The following is an 18,117-nucleotide window of genomic DNA, read 5'->3' on the forward strand; positions in this document are numbered from 1 at the left end:
CTGATAAAAACCAACTTTTGTTGAAATGAGCCGATAAAAATATCTGCATTGCCAGGTCAAATGCTCAAGTGGATTCAGCCTCTAAACTACATTCAGGCACGATCTGCAGAACCCCCCACCCGTATTCGTTAAGAATATTTCCCGATTCGGCACAAAGAAACATGCATGGATATTGTCAAGCGGGCGCTAACAAGTCCCTGATTCATTTTAAACTGAGCTTGATTTCCAATTTGAGGGTCAATTCTATCGCTCTTCAATTTCTTCATAAGTTTCCATACAAGCATGGACATCGTTTATCATCCAGGCGTTAATGGATCTGATCCATGGGTCGAATTCTATCCATACACACCTTCCGCAACGGCAGGTTATGCTTTCATGGCCATCTTCGGGATATCAACTATAGTTCATATTATCTTGACTATTCCCTTCCGATCGGCTTATTTTATTCCTCTAGTCCTTGGCGGTATATGTACGTCTGTCTTCTCCTTTTTGGCACAGATTCCAAACACTAACACATGTATCCTTTAGGTGAAATATTCGGTTACTACGGAAGGGCATGGTCGCATGAGTCCCGAACAGATATCAGGTCATGGGCACTACAAGAAATGCTTATCCTTTGCTCCCCACCTCTCATCGCAGCAACTGTTTACATGGTTCTCGGTCGTATTATTCGTTCCTTCGACGCAGAGCATCTATCCAGCATACGCCCAAAATGGCTTACATTCGTTTTCGTCACAAATGATATCCTATGTTTCTGTACACAACTTGGTGGAGCAGGTGTGCAAGTCACGGGTGATCAGCAAGTAATGGACATCGGAAAGAAAGTCGTCCTAGCGGGACTTATCTTCTCATTGGTCGTTTTCGCACTATTTGTTCTCATTGCGGCGACTTTTCATCGTCGACTTTTGAAATCTCCGCCTGGGATTCTTATTATGCATCCTGGTCTAAAATGGGCTCCTTATATGTGGGCACTTTATGTGGCTTGTTTTGCTATTATGCTGCGCAATCTCGTGAGAACGATTCAGTTTGGAGCTGGGAGGACGGCCCCTGTTAACACGAGTGAGGTGTATATTTATGTTTTTGATGCATTCTTGATGTTTTTGTCTATGCTTGTGCTTATTGTTTATCACCCTGGGAGATTGATTAAGAAGGCTCGTGGATTGGCGAAGTTTGACTCTAATAGAGACTCTATGGGCGATACGGGGAGTAGGCATATACTGTTGACGGAGTATGAGCCGGGAAATTCGAGAGGGTGAATGTTGAGTCGTTCGTTTTAGTATTCTGGGTTTTTGCCTGTGGTATAGACTGGCCTTGTATTTAATGACTTTTAGATTGTAAAATTTTTTTTAAACGTTTTCAGATTTTAAATGTCAGTGACTTGTTGGATTGTCAACTACGGAGTGGATTGTCCCAAGAGCTACGGGATTCCATTTGCTCAAAGCTGCGCTTAGTCGCAACTTGAACTTATAATAAGACATAAACTATGTATAAAGATGTATAAAAGTAAAGATGATCCAGGTCTAAATGACCACAGAATTCTTCCGGCGGCTAATTGATATAACTTCCAATTTATAAGTAGGCCTACAGGCGACGAAATCGATGGTTGCAATTATCTGTATTCCGAGACAAATATCTCGTTTATAGCGTCACAGTTCGAGGTGACGAAACATTAGGACTTAATGCGAATATTGTAGCTATATTTGAGACGCATGTCATAATTGCAAATCCAAAAAGTCCCAAAAATTCATTATCGAGCTTCATGTGCTCGAACGCCAAGTGGGGGTTTAAAATTGATCGAAAAGTCTGGTATAAACTTTCGTCCATTGAGATGAGTCCAGGTTGTCATCCGGCATTTTAAAACTTCACGGTCAAATATGACCTAGGTTGGTGATTTCTTTGCTCAGGATAAGTATTAGCACAAGCACAAGCCAATGTGCTATGTATAGGATCAATATTGATCGGGTCTCTACCCGGGGCCTGGTCAGCTTTGAGAATCATCACTGGGCTTTCTAGCCCATACACGCTTCCTATAGTCCTGTCAGCTCATGCAGAATGTTCAATACCGACTGGTTTCAGCTTACGCCTTATGATAAGTATGGTAGTGAGGATTCTTTAGCTCCGACCTCAACTTTGCAGCATAAACAATAACTTCTGCTCTTGTCCATGGAACAGGATCCCCATACTTCGTGAGATGAAACATGCTGTACCCTTCGACTCCAAGCAACCAATGTTGAAGATTGACGAGACCAGCTTCCTTAAGCAAATGATCGCGCGCCCATGGTCCCACGGGCCACTTTTGGTGCTGAATGTGGATGTCGACGAAGCCCGCTTCTTGTATACGCTTCTCTAACGTAGAAAATAATTGAAAGGGCCTTCCGCATTTTTCAGCGGCCTTGTGGTTAATTTCTCCCCAGTTGATAGCTGCGGAATCTAGTGGGAGGCTGTCGTCATCGCTGAAAAGGTCCATAGTTACTTCAAGTTGCTCAATCCAGCCACCAGGGTGAAGGTTTCTTTAACTGCCTTAGTTCTTCCAATTTCGAATATGTAATCGTGAGTTAGTGACTTACTGATAGGATTGCTTATAAAGTCTGTCTAGTTCTTCGGGGGTGAATGAAGCTTCCATGATTCGGAGATGAATTAAGTCGAATGGTTGTGACCAGGTCCATTCTTGCAGTACATCGTCAACTTCAAGAATACAATTTGGAGGAGCCCAGGTAACTGGGGGAGGAAAAATATCCACGCCACGAACAATTGCTTCGTACGTTAGCGGAACGTTCTCCAAATACGATCCATATGCCATTTAACATGTATCTTACTTTGTGGGAATCTATCGGCCACATCGCTGGAGAAGCATTAGAAAAAATCACCTTTGGCAAGTTATGAAACACTCACATAGCCCAATTTCCTGTGCCGGTTCCAATATCCAATATATGCTGTTTCGATTTAGTAATTGTCCAAGGAAGGAGCTTGGAGGCCATTGGAGACTTTACCCGTGCGTCTTCACCAACAGGGGCTCTGAAAAGAGAATTGTGGTGGTCGGAATTCATTAATAAGGCGACAATATGTCTAGTAGTCGGTTAACAAGTGTCAGTCAAAAGAAGCTAGGATGAAAAGGTACCCTGCTTCGTAGGTCTCGAATTGTTCCTCATCGGATGGAAGACTGAAAGAACTTTAGCACTTGAAAAAGGAACAAAATGGCTGAGATGGGACATACAATCCGCTGGCTTCTTTCGTAGTTCGATATCTTGGATTCATAGGTATAAGCGTGGGTCATTCATGAATCTGACGAGGGAAGGAAGTGGTCACCTCCTGCCATTTTCCATGCGTCCGTTATAAAGGGATGAGGCGATAGAGTATGTCTCTCTAGTAAATGGTAAGCCACTCATGTGATGTACAAGGGTGTCGGTGTAGATTTCCATACGATTGTAAACCATCTGAGCCCAGGTCGGAAACTCCATCATCATCATCATCCTAGCGGGGCACGTCAATAAAAGTCTCGTTAACATTAACTGGCGGGAAAGAGACGTACCGCAACGATAGCCTCGTCATGAACCATTCTTATCATTCCCTGCCAGGTCGGCACAAAAATAGAGTACTAGATATGATGTTGAAGAAACAATATGAAGGAAAAAGGTATAAAAGAAGGGGAAATGAAATCCTGGAACAATCTGCGTCTTTGATTTGAACAAAGGTAAACCTTAAGAGTGTAATTATCCCGGGGTCATGGGCTAAGTGCATCGAGCTGCTAGCAAGCGGGGAGATCGTGCCCGAAAGATGCCCCCACCCGACAGCCCGTTCCAGGCGTTGTACTTTGTGTGACAGAGAAGCTCTCCCCGGTACACACAAGCAGCGATCCAAATCATTTAAACGTCGTCAGATATTGTACCTTCCGGTCATAAATAACTGATTTGTAGAAAGCTCGGTTTACGGAGTTCTCATCACCGAGCCATAATCAAAATCTCCTACGCCCGGAGTATGAACACGGAATGCACAATGGGTCAATTCGCGACCATTTTTTTGTGATGGATCATGACCGGCGAAGGTTTGGATCAAGGACAAAGAAACTGATCCATCGGGTCTTCGGTTGTATCTGCTATCCCTTCCGACAAATCAAGCGTTGCTAAATTGAATAAATTGAAGCGAGGAGCACACCCTGGTCTATGCACTGACGTGGGTCTGTATGAATAATTGGCAGTACCATAGTCTCGGGGCGGTTTCGAAGATTCTACAGGCTACCATTTGCAGGGGGCTCTTTCCTATTTTTGACGTACTAGCAGGGATCTACCTCGTGTTCGCAGCCTTCGAATTAGACTGGAAGTTAGATAAACCCGAGCTTTTAGTCTGTCAGGTCGGGGTCGGGGCCGGGGCCGGGGGTCGGATTGTATTGCTCTTTTAATTGTTGGTCTGCCGATATAGTTTACTGATTCAATGGATATCGAATTACGTCTTTGTCTGAATTGTGGGGTAGTATCAATGACAGAATGCATGGTCCCGTCGCTTCTCCATCTCCAAATTGATCAACATTTGTCGCTGAAATTTATCGCTGAACAACTCAATCTTTGGATTACTCAAAGTTCAACTGCACTAAACGAGATCAATCGCCCGTTTCTCGCGCATTGAACGATCTGCCGCAAGCGCAATCTCCAACGATCGAATCGCATCCTCCATATGCTGTCCAAGATCCCGATCCTCCCAAATACAATCCAACAAAAACTGCTGTTCCCTCTCACACAGCTCATTATGACCAAGTTCATGCTCCATAGAAATCAATTCATCATGCACTAGCCCATTATCCATAGTAGAAACCTTCAACCTTGACGTCTTAGTATGACCATCAACATTTGCCGACGCACCAGGCTCCATTTCATCAGCAACAATCGACACCGAACCCTTAGGCCCCATAACATCTTTCACAAAGCACGCCGTTTCAGAAACCATAGGACCCCAACCTGCTTCATACCAACCTACAGATCCATCTTCAAACATAATCTGGAGGTGGCCATAGTTCACCTCATCACTTGCAACCTCGTCGCTAAGTGCAACTCCCATCCCACGCACCTGGAAAGGTCTACTATCTGAAATCTGCAGCATGACATCAAGATAATGCACGCCACAATCGACGATTGGATTCTTTGAATCCCGAAGAAGTCGCTTGTGAATTTCCCACGACGGCCCTGCAGAGCGCTGATTTAGATTCATCCGCATCACGAATGGTGGACCGAGAAGACGCGCTTGACGGATAAATTCAACCCAGCTAGGATGGTATCGGAGGATGTATCCCACGACTAGCTTGCGTTTGGTTCGGCGGGCAGTTTCTACTACGCGCTTTGCTTCTTCTGTGTTTCTTGCGAGGGGTTTTTCGACGAACACGTGCGCGTTTGCTTTCATTGCTGCGATGGCGTATTGCGCGTGGGTATTGGTGTGGGTGTTTATTGAGACGATGTCTGGGTTCAGAGATAGAGCTGTGTGGAAGTCTGTTTGAGTTGGGTATTTCTGGAGCTCTTTGGGGAGATTCTTTGCTGGACTGCGATTTACTAGGCTGAGGATTCGAAATCCGGGGTTGTGGTGGTAGGCTAGGGCGTGACTGATGCCCATTTGGCCTAGGCCGATTACTACGACTCCTAAAGGAGGGTTGGTGGTCGCTCCCATGGCTGCTTGATGGTGGAATTCGTGATTGTAAACGTTGTAGGGCTGGAGGAGTTGTAGCTTGCTGTGACTCGACGATGAGGCGAAAACGCGTACTTTATTTCCTCTGCTTATGCACGCGCTTCATAGATATGGGACGGTAGAGGTACATCGTGTTGATTTCTAAGATGTAACCCTGTTGTGGCTGGATGTTGCTGCCCCTCCTTCCTTGCTTGGCCCCCGTCAGATAGCGGGAATTTGACCCCGACATTGGGTTATACCGACATCGGGATTGGAGAAGTATGTGCGTGGTTCAGCCTTGGGAGCGTCAAAGATATCCCTGGCTTCACGAGACTTAGTATCACACGCTGTAGGAAGTTCTCACTTCAATGGTAGAAAGCGGTTCTATCAAAAGGTCACACAGCTTAATTGGAATCGGGAAAACCATTCATTCAATAAGCCCAGATGGCGTTTATCTACATAATTAATCTATGTCAGATTGATAAAAAATAACACGAACTTTATTAAGACCTGCGGGAGGCTTAACCAGAGCCTTCCGGTTAACTTCGACCAGTACATTCCAGCCTGGATTAGATGAGAAGAGAAACAAAAGATGAAAGACTCATTGCAGACATCAAGATATATCAAAGCGTTGCATAAGCTGCGCCTACATGACCAGTGTGACAATCAAGTCCTCTAGTCCGACTGGCTGATGGCATGCGCATCCACACAACAGACTTCCACGTCACTCTTTGACACAAAGGACATTAAAACCATACTATACCGGCTACTAGGCCGATCACCACTGCCATGCAGCTACCATCAAGCTTAGATGAGTGCCGGCCAGCAGCATCGGTCGCAGTCGCTTGGTCATTTGATTGTATTTGTGATTTGTTCGTGTGGGCTGAAGTGGCCGGGCATTCTTGCGATTCAGCCTGAGAAATGTTCGGATGGGTAATTAAGGGTTTTTGACATTCGACGATTGGAGAATGGGAGAACAAGGTAGATTGGGCGTAATAACTCCCCAGTTCGAGGAGGCGTGGAAGTGGAGAATTAGGAGATTCGTTGGCAAGATCCCAGAGGCCACTGGCAGTTTGACAGACCTGCTGCCACATACCACCAAGCAGAAGTTGTTGTTTCGGGACCGAAGGGGGCGTTTGAAGATAGGTAGATTCGTTAGATGGGTGGAATGTAGAGTCGACCGTGCAGGCATCAATTGCGGTAGGTAGGGATGGAGGATATGTAGGCGGAATGGAGGGATTGCGGTCGGCTGCAACGGCTCCGGTGCCAGTAGACATGCGCGTAGAAAATGGAGAGAGGAATTGATAATCATCTAATTGTTGAATGAAGTATGTTCGGAAGGCATGGGCGCGACGACTGAATAAGAACGAGGGTTCCGTCGCGATTGCCGAGCGACTTCGGTTTTCCACGGGCGCGGTCTCGCTGGAGATCATGGGAGCACCAGTGGCAAGTCGCGCGGACCTTGGCAATCGATTTACACGCGGTCGGGAGGGTATGGTTGGAATCCATGGTGTGTAAGCGTCACTCAGGTGCGTATCCGGGCAAGAAAGGTCGGCGACATTGTCTTGAATCAACGGGACGTCTAAGTTGATGAGTTTTCTTTTTAGCTTTCGGGGGTCTCGGTAGACTGAATTTCCAAGCGGAATGTACTTACGACGACCTCGACTGAGCAAATAGGACAGGTCTGCAAGCTTCAAGCTCGGTATACTCGGTAATGAAGGGACCAGGGTGAGCAAGGAGAACACGATCACGACCAGTAGTGGAAGCGCGCCCGGTTTATGCAGCCCGGGGCGCATTGTCCACGAGTCGACGGATCGTGGAGATCGCGACAGAAGAGGCTATGAATGTAATAACGGCTGATCTGATAGCGTGAATGCCATGGGGAGGTAAATTGTGAAGAATGCTGGCTCAGGGTATATAATTTTTGCCCTTAGTGAACGGGGAAGAAAAAGAAAGATCGTCTAGACCTTATCTTGGCGGCCGGAATCCCAACAGGAGGAAGGAACACACACACACTATGCAGGGGCTTGCCGGTGCTAGTTGATTTTCCCAGTGGGAACGAACGTTTTTTGTTCTTATTTTTCTTCCTTTTTCTCGCCCCGATCACCATCTATTCAAACCCATAAGGCTGAAGAAACAGAAAACCACTGGAAAGAAGGGAAATTATATCCAAGGAAAGAATGCCGGCGATCCAGCTGTCAGACTCCTCATGATATGCGTCTTGGCGTCTCTTCTTCTCTGGCATGACGTCGATGACCGTCGCACCGAGTAACGGGGCTGCAACCAGCCGGACAAAGATGATTCATGACCCTAATCCACTAAACTGTTCTCGTTTGTACTACATCACAATCTTAATCGTGTCCATCTATGAGCTTATTGCTCCCATTGAACCTTTTTTTTTTTTGTCTTTTGGGTCCGAACATTGAGTTTTTCGCGGCAGCTTCCAGGAATTGTGCCTGAGGCAGGGAGTCCCTGACAACTTTGAACCCACGGTTCCACACGTTGCCCCTGGGGCATGATTAAGGATATTTCTTGGTACGGAAGATGAAATTCGGGGCACTTTGATTAATTCAAAGTCAATCTAAGCCCTATTCAATCTGGTTCTTCGGCCAGGAAACCAGCTTCCAAGCACTTGAGCAGAAAAAAACAAGTTGTGAGCTAAAAGCAAGTTTCTAGACCATTTATTTACCTCCTCAATGGGGAAATTGATCGCCCATTTGTTCTTTCGCTTGTGTCCTTTGGGCCTAGCCGTTGATATGCTTTGATTTCGGTGTTTTTTGCCGATTCATGGTAGACAATAAACATTAACATCTAATTTTGCTATCTCTATGGTTGTAAGTCGAGAGAACATAGATGTAAATCCGCTCTAGCAAAACATTTCACTGAGAATCATCGTCTGATCTCTAATAACTCTTTCTGTAGGTCGCCGGTCGGAAAACAGTCGGAATCAAAACCCGGCCTCCAACTGCATCCGCTAAGCTAATCGGACAAAGACCCTCACAAAAATGGGTCATCTACTCCGATGACACAATTTCTGTTGTAGTTCACATGACCCCTCCAAGATAGCGATAGCTCCGCCAAGTAATCCATTTAGGGCCAGGTGTGATGTCTATAGAGAAATCGGGCCAAAGCGGAATCCCTTTTCGGTATGATGACGCTCATGGGGAATAAAAACGAACCTGAAACATTGAAAGTACATACGCCCCCAAATGTTCAATGGTAGAAATTTCGGTCGAAAGTATTGTGCTAATGCATGCTTAAATTCTCACTGATGCAAACCTATATACCTTTCTATATAACTCCCACTGATACTAGTAAGTCATTCCGGCCAGCCAGAATGATGCATTTTCCGCCATAATATACAAAAAGCATCACTGCAAGAGCCCCGCGCAAAATCCATCATGTTAATATACAAAAATTCACAACCCTTTTTCTATGCCATAAGATCTCTATATGCTGCTTCGTCATGGAATAGCCATGATCGACCTGGTGATGCCAGAAATGACGGCAGCCATTCCGGAAGGGGATATATGGGGGCATGCTGCGGCTTCTTGCCCCCACGGCTGTAATGTGATACTAAGCTGTTCTCCAACTGAAACCGTTCAGCCCCATGCCCCTGACCCGAGACAAGAGAGCCCGACGTAAGCTGCTGACCACCCTGTGTATCAAGTAAATGTGCGCTGTCATATGTTGTGCGTAAGGCATCGCGGAGAGTCTCGAGAATCTTGATGCCTTTCTTTGCAATGCCGTGGTGCGAACTGTGTCGATCAAGAACACTGAAGCCTTCAAGAAATGATAAATAGTTGCTCTGTAGGTCGGGCTCAATGTGTAACTGTAAATCGTTCATCGCTAAGACTCCTTTGTCTGCCTGGATGGAGAGTAGACAAATGCCCAGGTTGGCTAACGCTTCGACAAGAGAGGTTGGGAGCAAGAATAGTTTCTCTCCAGCGCCACCGTCTTGGTCGCCAAGCAGCGTATACAAATTGGTGATGCACGATATTACCTTGCAAGTTGTACCCATCAGAGTCCGGCGATGATGCAATGCAATAAGGTCGCATCCATTCTTTAGAACTGGAGACTTCTCTTGTTGAAGGCTGTTGCAAGGGTCGGCGAAAGCTTTGTATAGAGACGCCTTCGTAGCCCAAATGAAAAGGCGTAGCATTTCTCTTTTGGCAGGCAAAGCGGTATCAGCTGCATCCCATCTGGTATCCGGGTTATCCATCCAAAACACGGGCGGCAGTTGGTCTATAATGACTTGTTGGAATCGCTGTGTAAAATCCGCTATGACGATAGAGTCAACTCGATCATGCTGCCAGGAAGGTGGGCTCATAAACGCTGTCATGAACCGTGCCAATTTCATATGGAAGATCCGGTCTGTGAACGGCGTGTGGACGTAGGGGGTGATCGTGATGACTTCTAGGGTATCATGTGGGAGATCGATATCGAAGTAGCCTTCAGGAATCAACGGCCAGTGTCCGAAAAATGTAGACATGAAACTAACACAGACGACTGGGATTAGTGACGGATCTAGGGGCAGCATCTTTCAATCCACTATGCTTGTATACTTACCGATCCCAAACATACAAGGTCCAGAAAGTTCGTCTGCGAATCTCCATTTCCAAATCACTCACGGGAACCCCAGGATCCTTGAGATGTAATCCGATCTCATGAGCATCTTTCACAGTCGCACTAAGAACGGACCATGATTCTCGAATCCTCGCGCTGTTCTTCAGATAGAGGACATGACAGTAACGATGCTGGACTGTCACTAGTGAAGGCTTTTTGGACTGTAGAGACTTGTCGATCTCATCAGCAATAGCATAAAGCCATTGTTCGAACTGGTTTGGATGGGTCTTTATTATAGCCGTGGTGGGGTATCGCGAATGAGGAAGGGATTGGACACCGATAAGACAGATTCGAATCACCAGCAACCCGAAGTTCATGTCTTCATCCGACATATTATTCTCGCCCGCGAATTCATTACTTTCTTGTGTCATCCACCACGAGGTATACTGTGCCTGGAATGAAGGGGCATGAATCACCTCCTGAACGCGATTCATCTCCGTCAGGAACATGCTAACCAAGAAGTCGGCCACTGGTCGCTCAGGCCAAATCTTTCGACGTTGCGATGGCGAGTGATCTGGTGAGTATAGCAGCATATCTCTGTTTATCGCCGGCGAATTTCTATTAGATCGTTCATGTTAGGAATTTACAGAATAACCGATTCGAGGGGTTGTTGTATCGTCGACCCACAAGGTGTAGAGAGTGGGCGAAACGAGCGTATTCGTCCACGGTGATGCAAATCCTCTGGTTTCAAGAGTTCCCACGCTAGGGTCGTTTGAATCCGATTCGTGGGAGGAAATCGTCGTCGAGGTCTCCCTTTCTTCACTTTGATCTACCGCGGAACTCGATCGATGGATATTATGATAGATGCTGCGACCCCTGGAGGCATCCTTGGATGATGGTACATGGGAATAGACACAAAGGTGTTCCACCCCACGACCTACACAATGATTGCATGGGGTCTCACGATTACACTGCAAGATGGGCGTCAGAATTTTCTTTCTCAGGATCAACTGTGGCAATTTAGGTATTGAAGACCTTTTGCTTTCTGCGGTTGCATTCCAAACATGACTTTATAGGCTTTCGACGAGTTCTTTTCTCCGGTTGCATATTCAACAGGTATCATCAACCGAAATGAGAAGTTTCCTTTTTTCCAAGGGAAAAATTGAAAAAAAAGAAGATCTTTCTATCAAGGATAATGTGAAACCAAATCGGTGCCCGGCTTTTAGTATTGCGACAGTAAGCGCCAAGGAGAAAAAGGCCCCCATGGCAGATATTTACCCCAGTGCAGCTAAAACCACGTGTGAAATGCGATGTAGAAAAGTTAAAAAGCTTATAGCCTCAATCAAATTGATCCATTCTCGCCCTGTTCCAGTGGTGTGTTTCATCCATGATCGAAACTAGCGATCTTCAGTGATCCTTCAGCCCATTGACAGCATAGATATTCGTCACATCGCCTGATTAGGACCAGCCTGCCACATGGCAAGCAAGGATCATCCGGCTTTTCCAGACTTTGCAGATTTTGCAGGTTTTTCAAATGTAAAATATTCCCAACTTCCTAGCCATTTTCTCACTAAGAAACTCGGATATTCCAGCCCATTGTTCGTAACTGTTCGATGGACCCCGCGTATAGGGAAAGATGGCGACCAAGTGGGTCCCCGGCCAAACCGGTCAAACCGGTACCGCGGGCTGAAGACTGGGGGCCATATTCAGGATTGTTCAAGAGCTCGGAATCTCTCCGGCGACCTAAAGCCCCGACCCCCCGATCTTTGGGGACGGTTTTCAATGGTGTAGATGCTCGAATCTGATGATCTCCATATCGCACGTTACAACGGGAATATCCGTCCGATATACCGATCCTAACAATGCTTGAGTCGGTAGTCGGGGGCAAATGGCCTTCAGTGAAATTTCCGCCCAACGAGGAAAATGCGGTAAGCTCCGCAACCGTTGTCAGCACTTCTTAGTGCTCAGTAGCCCATTTTCCCTTTTGGGTTGGCTCTACCGGTCTATTGGTTCAGAAAGGCTGACGCAGGCGTGCCAATCTGATCTTAAGTCTTAGCCCCTTGTTAGTTGGCGAAGACCCGCGATCAAAAAACTTGCCTGGAAGTTTTTTAATAGTATCGGCTGTGGGCGCAGCTATCATTGTAATGTAAGTCGGGGATGCTTGGAATTTGGGGGTCGTTTTAGATATTGCTCATTTTGAAAGTTGATCTGCTAGATGCATGCCTTCCTGGGAAGTTTCGGTCCGGTTCGCGTATTCATGCAAGGGATGACGCTGAATATTCATGGTTGTTCATTAAGTGTGGAATTTTAGATTAAGAGGAACAGAACTTTGAAATCCATCATCTTTAATTTTATCCACCGGAGGGAAAGAGTGCCCTGGAATATTTATACTGCGACCCGTTACTTGGCATCTGACATTGGTTGAGAAAATATTTATCTCAAAGCTTTTTTGACTTCAAATGTTGAGGTAATACGCGGTTCATCTTCCCTATTTCAGACAGCTAATTCATCACCGAGTCTTATTTCCGATGCAAATGCCGAAGAGTCAAACCCTTCATCAAAGCGATGTGTGCAAACCTAGGGACTTTTAATAGTAGGAGACAAATGGATATATCATCCGATGAGAACTTGAACTTCAAGCGTGAGACCTAGAGAAAAGCCATGTTTTCAAGTTCCACTGGGGGAAGTTTATTTACGAATAACAAGCTAGAGCTACGGCATTACTTCTCGGTAGACTTTAGTGATATCTGAATCTTGAGGTAGTCCAAATAACCACTTCAAAGCCCTCGACTTATTAAATGTTTTTATCTTCATTACAACTTACAGTGGTAAAGTTTATTTCAAGGGGAATTTCATCTTGGAAGTCTGGATTTTCGGTCTAATCATGTTTGATGATTTTCTATACTACGCTTTCAAGTTGCACATAGTTAAACCCTCCAGGACCCATGTTTCCCAGGCGTCATGCGTCCGGGACGGTAGACTGAGAGTTTTGATAGGTAACAACATCGTTTCTAGACTTTCACTATGTGTCCTTACAGATACTATCTTAGAGCCGAAGTCTTTGAAGCTCGGTGGGTATTTTCGAAGTTTGTATAAGCAACAGAATCAAAAACTTTTTTGGAATTTCCCCAAGACGATGACTCAGAAAACATATATCGGTGACATGTACAAAGTAGTACGGGTTGTGGTTTATTCAAATGTTCGTTCAGTCTTGGATATACTAGTACAGCCCTGGAGCAAAAGTTAGGGATTCTATAATAGAGCAACAGATACATAGCATAATTAACTTGAGTCTAACTCTACCATGAAATCGGGGTTTGGTTTTTCTGTGATCATACACAACTTGTATCCGTCGGCCTCTCACCTGGGCACAACTATCCTTGCTACTAGGTATATCCATGTCGCATCGGTCAATGAAGATTTCTTTTCCACATGTCGCCTATGACTATGAAGTCTAGCTTTGTTATTTATTGAATACATGTCCAAAATACTACTTGAACTGCTATGAAGATATACAAACTCATGAAAGCCTCCAAGGAGTGTAGTTACTTAAAGGTTCACTAGGCTCGCCCCTGGCCCCCGCCAAGCCGGATGAAATTTGAGGATGTACATGACCGCCCCGTGTTGATTACTACCCCTGAACCTCATCTATATGGGCTCAAAAACTTAAAAAAGTGGATGTGAATTGTGAAATGCAAGGTTTGCGTGGGCAACTTGAATGGCGAGATGAGCCCCCACGCGCGGGTAGTGGGAAGGATAATGAAAACTCAGAAAAATCATCGAAATGTCAAAGGAATTGGAGAAATACCGGCGACAGAAATTCTATCTATTTTGATTGGCATGATAAAAACATGGGGTTTCTAGTGTCACTTCGAATCGTTGGGAGCTGCTTCTTACTGCGAAATTTGAGGATTTGGTTGATACGAATAATGCACGGACTATGGAGATGAAATCATCAGAACTTGTTCCTCAACACAAAAGCCATATCAGGTTGTACGTTTTATCACTCGCCTTGCAAAGCGACCCTGGGTAGTTGCAAAGCCCAAGAGGTGCGAAAAGTGTGACAATGGTAAAGGAGACGGGGCTTTGGGGATTGGGGGGGGGGGGGGGGGGGTATGATTATATGCCACGTAGATGTGGTACATATTGAGCGTATGAAATACATGGGCAACATCAAAATAACCGCATAATCATAATCGTCAAGAAAAAAGCTTGTAAAGCTGCAGGTAATTCTGTAAGTCAAATATCATTGAGTCTTTAAGATGCTAATAGCCAGTCAAATAATCATTTTAAAGTTTCGATTTAGTAACAAAGACCAGATAAGAGAACTATATCTTTTTATATTAGATGATCCTGGTAAAGCGGGGTCGACCAAGTTGAATAAGGAGTGATTTATCTCAGACCCTTCGTTCATGGAACCAATAATCGACCATAATATATTTTGCCATATGGTAATGAGGTCGGGATTTTTGACCAACAGATAGTGCTCCAAGTAGAACGTGGAAAGCAGCCCTTGTTGATTAAATCCAGTAACGATCCAAAGTTACTAATTAGTTAGGCTTTTTAGTGGAATGGGATTATCCAAAGCCCTGAATTCCTCGTACCCTGGCCGCTCAAGCAAATCAACATGAAGACCGGATACTCACAAAGCCACTGTAACATCCGCTTTAAGCTAAAGGTGGTGCAGGGATTCAGGATAGCCTTAGTTCCTCAGATTAAGTGCACGGGCCAGTCTGAGTAAAGACATTTAATGGACTTTGGATTTGAGTTCTCCAAGTCGTATAACTCAGCATAAGACGAAATCTAACGGGAACTGTTCCGAGCTTGTAGTCGAGTATTTCAAAATTAATAGTATTAAGTCACCTTCCCTAGATTCCCGACCGTCCTCTTGGAAATTCCCCCATACTTCGGCGGGTGATACAACCTTAGATGTTATTGAGGTTGAGGTAACGATCTCAGATGGTGGCAAGCAACGGCTTGCACCCTGGACCAGAGTCATAGCATTTGTGAAAGAGGGAGACTATCAACATGGCGAGAACGAGCCTTGACGGTCCATGGACTAGAAATATGATGTATACTGCAACAGTCCCGTACTTTCAGACGGGAGTTATCATTGTTGGAGATAGGGAAACTCTGATCGAGCAGTTGCCAACTGTTGATCTCAATCGAAGATCCACACCGCGGATTCATCATCCTGTAGCCCCGGCGGGCATGATCTCTCCAGATACAAATATCGATACCAACGGTGAACTCGTGAGACCTGACCCGCCGCAGCACCCGATGCTATCAAGGGCCCTGTTATTGAGCGACGCCGATAGCCCTTTGGAAAACTGACAATTTTTATTACCAGTAGACATTTGAAACATCAAGTAGTATGTATTGGTTTCAAAGATATAAAATGTGATTTTATGAAATAGCGAACATACTTTGCTTCTTTTCTTAAGAATAAACAATATTTGGCTGCCTCCCCTTGGGGGCACACCGTGACTACCCTGAGATGGTGGGGTCGCGGATTCGTGGTGACAGTCTAAAATATCTACTAGTACTAGTAGTCAGAAGTTTAACAACCCATGCTCTACCTTGTAGCTAACTCATCATTTGGAAGACGAGGGTTCATATATAAACATTTCATCAAAAATGGCTGAACTTGAGGCGATCTTGAAGTCTTTCGACATTTGGAGGTTACTGCAATAAAGTGAAGTCAAACAAGAGGTCGAGAGAAACTATGAAAAGGTGACTACATTGCTCGATATGCATGCGGAAAATCCGAAGATAGACTTCAATCTAAGAAATAAGTTCTCTCGGTGCAAATGCATGTTAGACGCATTTGTCGAATTGGCTAAACAAGCCAAAAATGACTGAAGACCCCGATGGCGGCACTTCGAAATGCTGAAATCGAATGGCCAACACGGCGCAGGATCTACATCAGGTTGAGAGACCCACCGCGTACTCGAATGAAAATGCGCCTACTCCTGATAGCTGGGATTTCATTCTTGGATGGCTTGAAAGCCTCCCTTCGGATATCGAAGATTGATATTTCATATATTTGCAGTTTTGCTTGCCATTGCATTCCTTTGTATTTCGCTGTGCCTTGTTAAATAACACAGATCATGTTTTGCATACGCAAAGTCTCAGTAGGAATCTAAAGGTTTCATGAATATTCAAACCACCTAATTGCTAGTTGAATTCTTCAGTATCTTCCTCCTGGTGACTTGTGCTGTGGCTGCGAACAAAGAGAGCAGATATAAAGCCCGCACACGCAAGGACTAACGCAAATTGGAAGGCTTGATGTAGCGCATCGAGGTAGCACTCATCGCCCGCGATACAGGTTGTTCCCTTTTCCACCGAAGCGCGATTTATCTGACGGTTGAAAACTGCACTTGCGAGAGATAACCCTAAAGTTGATCCTGTTGATCGGAAAGCATACAAAGCAGAAGTGGCTGTTGCATGTTTTCCATGTGGAACTGCATGCAACAGTGCAAGAATCAGCATCGTCAGGGCGCCACCCATTCCGAAGCCTTTAGAGAAAAGGTAGAGTTCTGGCAGAATCCAGTGTGTGCTCCTTGAGATCAGCGCGAAGCCCAGAGCTGCAATAGCCAGGAGCAACGTCATGGTATATCTAAAGACACCATATTGCCCAGACACTCGAATGACAAAGCCGACTAGAAATGATCCGACACCTGCACCGATGGAATCCGGGAGAAGACGAAAGCCCGTTTCGCTAGTGGAGTATCCCAGCATCTGCAGGTATAGAGGTACATAGAAGGTAAGTGCGTAGAATGACATTGACATGAACCAGGCGGTCAAGCAGGATGCGACCACAGTTCGCATACGGAAAAGCGACAATGGAATTATAGGCTCTTTGGCCCAGCCGTACTCGATAAAAAGAAAGGCTCCGAGGATTGCAAGTCCAAGCGGGATGACAACCATAGGTAGGATGCTCTCGGAGTTGGGCCCCTCGTGGTTAAGACCAAGCAATAACAGTACCAGCGAGGAGACCAAAGTGATGGACCCGGCAAAATCAACTCGTTGAAGCATCTCACCAAGTCCTTGTTTTTGCCCAGAGTGGTTCGGCACAAATGTCGCTACCCCCACGGCAGCAAGAAGGGAGATCGGAGCAATTCCTGTGAAAGCCCATCTCCAACCAAATGCATCATTGATTGCACCTCCTATCACTGCTCCTAAGCCCATTCCAGTCGTATACACGACAGCGCCAACTCCTTGCCAGATCCCTCGGCGGTGGAGAGGGATGTTATCGGAGGCTATAAACGTTGCGATAGAGATACATCCACCGCCTCCAATACCTGTTAGGACACGCGCAAGAACAATGACAAGCTTCGAGCGTGCGGAGCCGCATATAAGATTCCCGATGGTGAACATAGTTGACGCGACGCAGAAACTAACGCGTCGCCCGAATATGTCACTCAGTTTGCCGCTAAGCGGCTGTGTGGCTGTCAGGCCGATGAGATATCCCGAGCCTAGCCATGATACCAGGGCAAGAGAATCGAATTCATGAGCGATGGTTGCTGAGAGGGTCGAGGTGATGGTGCTGTCTGCTGCTGCAAGAAAAGTGGCGATCCATGTGGAGACGATCGCGGCCACCACTGCAGGGGCGACCTGCGGGTCTGAGTGTTGGCGGAGAAGGGGAGTGTGTTCAATATTTTCGGGCATGATTATATTCAGGCCATCGAAGAGGTCGCCTTGAAGATTGGGAAGGAAAATTAATCAAGGCATGGGGGAAATTGGTGTGGAATCTAACGCCCTCTTAGTGCGGCCACCAGGGGTTGAAGGGAGTGATGTACGATCTGCAAAAGAGATGACGTGAAGAATGAACGATGTACGGAGTATCCAACCATAGCAATGAGGTATTGAGTGTAATATTTTCTGAGTGTCACATAGTGTGAC

General features: G+C 45.7%; 6 protein-coding genes across 6 annotated transcripts; 1 reads left to right on the forward strand and 5 right to left on the reverse strand.

Moving 5' to 3' along the window:
- Positions 1-282: 282 nt before the first annotated feature.
- Positions 283-1,256, forward strand: N7478_005109 (RTA1 domain-containing protein; the record flags this gene model as incomplete). The annotated part of the gene is made up of 2 exons (XM_056921323.1): positions 283-469; positions 529-1,256. 2 exons carry the CDS (start codon positions 283-285, stop codon positions 1,254-1,256), a joined length of 915 nt encoding a protein of 304 aa, XP_056779360.1.
- Positions 1,257-1,981: 725 nt separating this feature from the next.
- Positions 1,982-3,556, reverse strand: N7478_005110 (class I SAM-dependent methyltransferase; the record flags this gene model as incomplete). Its single annotated transcript, XM_056921324.1, has 9 exons — positions 1,982-2,027; positions 2,082-2,510; positions 2,568-2,754; positions 2,817-2,842; positions 2,893-2,933; positions 2,991-3,066; positions 3,119-3,160; positions 3,422-3,471; positions 3,530-3,556. The coding sequence occupies 9 exons, from the start codon at positions 3,554-3,556 to the stop codon at positions 1,982-1,984; spliced, it is 924 nt and encodes a 307-aa protein (XP_056779361.1).
- Positions 3,557-4,584: 1,028 nt separating this feature from the next.
- Positions 4,585-5,649, reverse strand: N7478_005111 (Gfo/Idh/MocA family protein; the record flags this gene model as incomplete). The annotated part of the gene is made up of 1 exon (XM_056921325.1): positions 4,585-5,649. The coding sequence occupies one exon, from the start codon at positions 5,647-5,649 to the stop codon at positions 4,585-4,587; it is 1,065 nt and encodes a 354-aa protein (XP_056779362.1).
- Positions 5,650-6,392: 743 nt separating this feature from the next.
- N7478_005112 (uncharacterized protein) lies at positions 6,393-7,442 on the reverse strand (the record flags this gene model as incomplete). The annotated part of the gene is made up of 1 exon (XM_056921326.1): positions 6,393-7,442. One exon carries the CDS (start codon positions 7,440-7,442, stop codon positions 6,393-6,395), a length of 1,050 nt encoding a protein of 349 aa, XP_056779363.1.
- Positions 7,443-9,079: 1,637 nt separating this feature from the next.
- N7478_005113 (fungal specific transcription factor domain-containing protein) lies at positions 9,080-10,805 on the reverse strand (the record flags this gene model as incomplete). Its single annotated transcript, XM_056921327.1, has 2 exons — positions 9,080-10,142; positions 10,216-10,805. The coding sequence occupies 2 exons, from the start codon at positions 10,803-10,805 to the stop codon at positions 9,080-9,082; spliced, it is 1,653 nt and encodes a 550-aa protein (XP_056779364.1).
- A 5,584-nt stretch (positions 10,806-16,389) lies between these two features.
- N7478_005114 (Major facilitator superfamily domain general substrate transporter) lies at positions 16,390-17,883 on the reverse strand (the record flags this gene model as incomplete). The annotated part of the gene is made up of 1 exon (XM_056921328.1): positions 16,390-17,883. One exon carries the CDS (start codon positions 17,881-17,883, stop codon positions 16,390-16,392), a length of 1,494 nt encoding a protein of 497 aa, XP_056779365.1.
- Between the last annotated feature and the right edge of the window lie 234 nt (positions 17,884-18,117).

Source organism: Penicillium angulare, assembly GCF_028827245.1.
Source record: "Penicillium angulare strain IBT 27051 chromosome Unknown utg000004l_segment0_segment0, whole genome shotgun sequence".
NCBI classification, from domain to species: domain Eukaryota; kingdom Fungi; phylum Ascomycota; class Eurotiomycetes; order Eurotiales; family Aspergillaceae; genus Penicillium; species Penicillium angulare.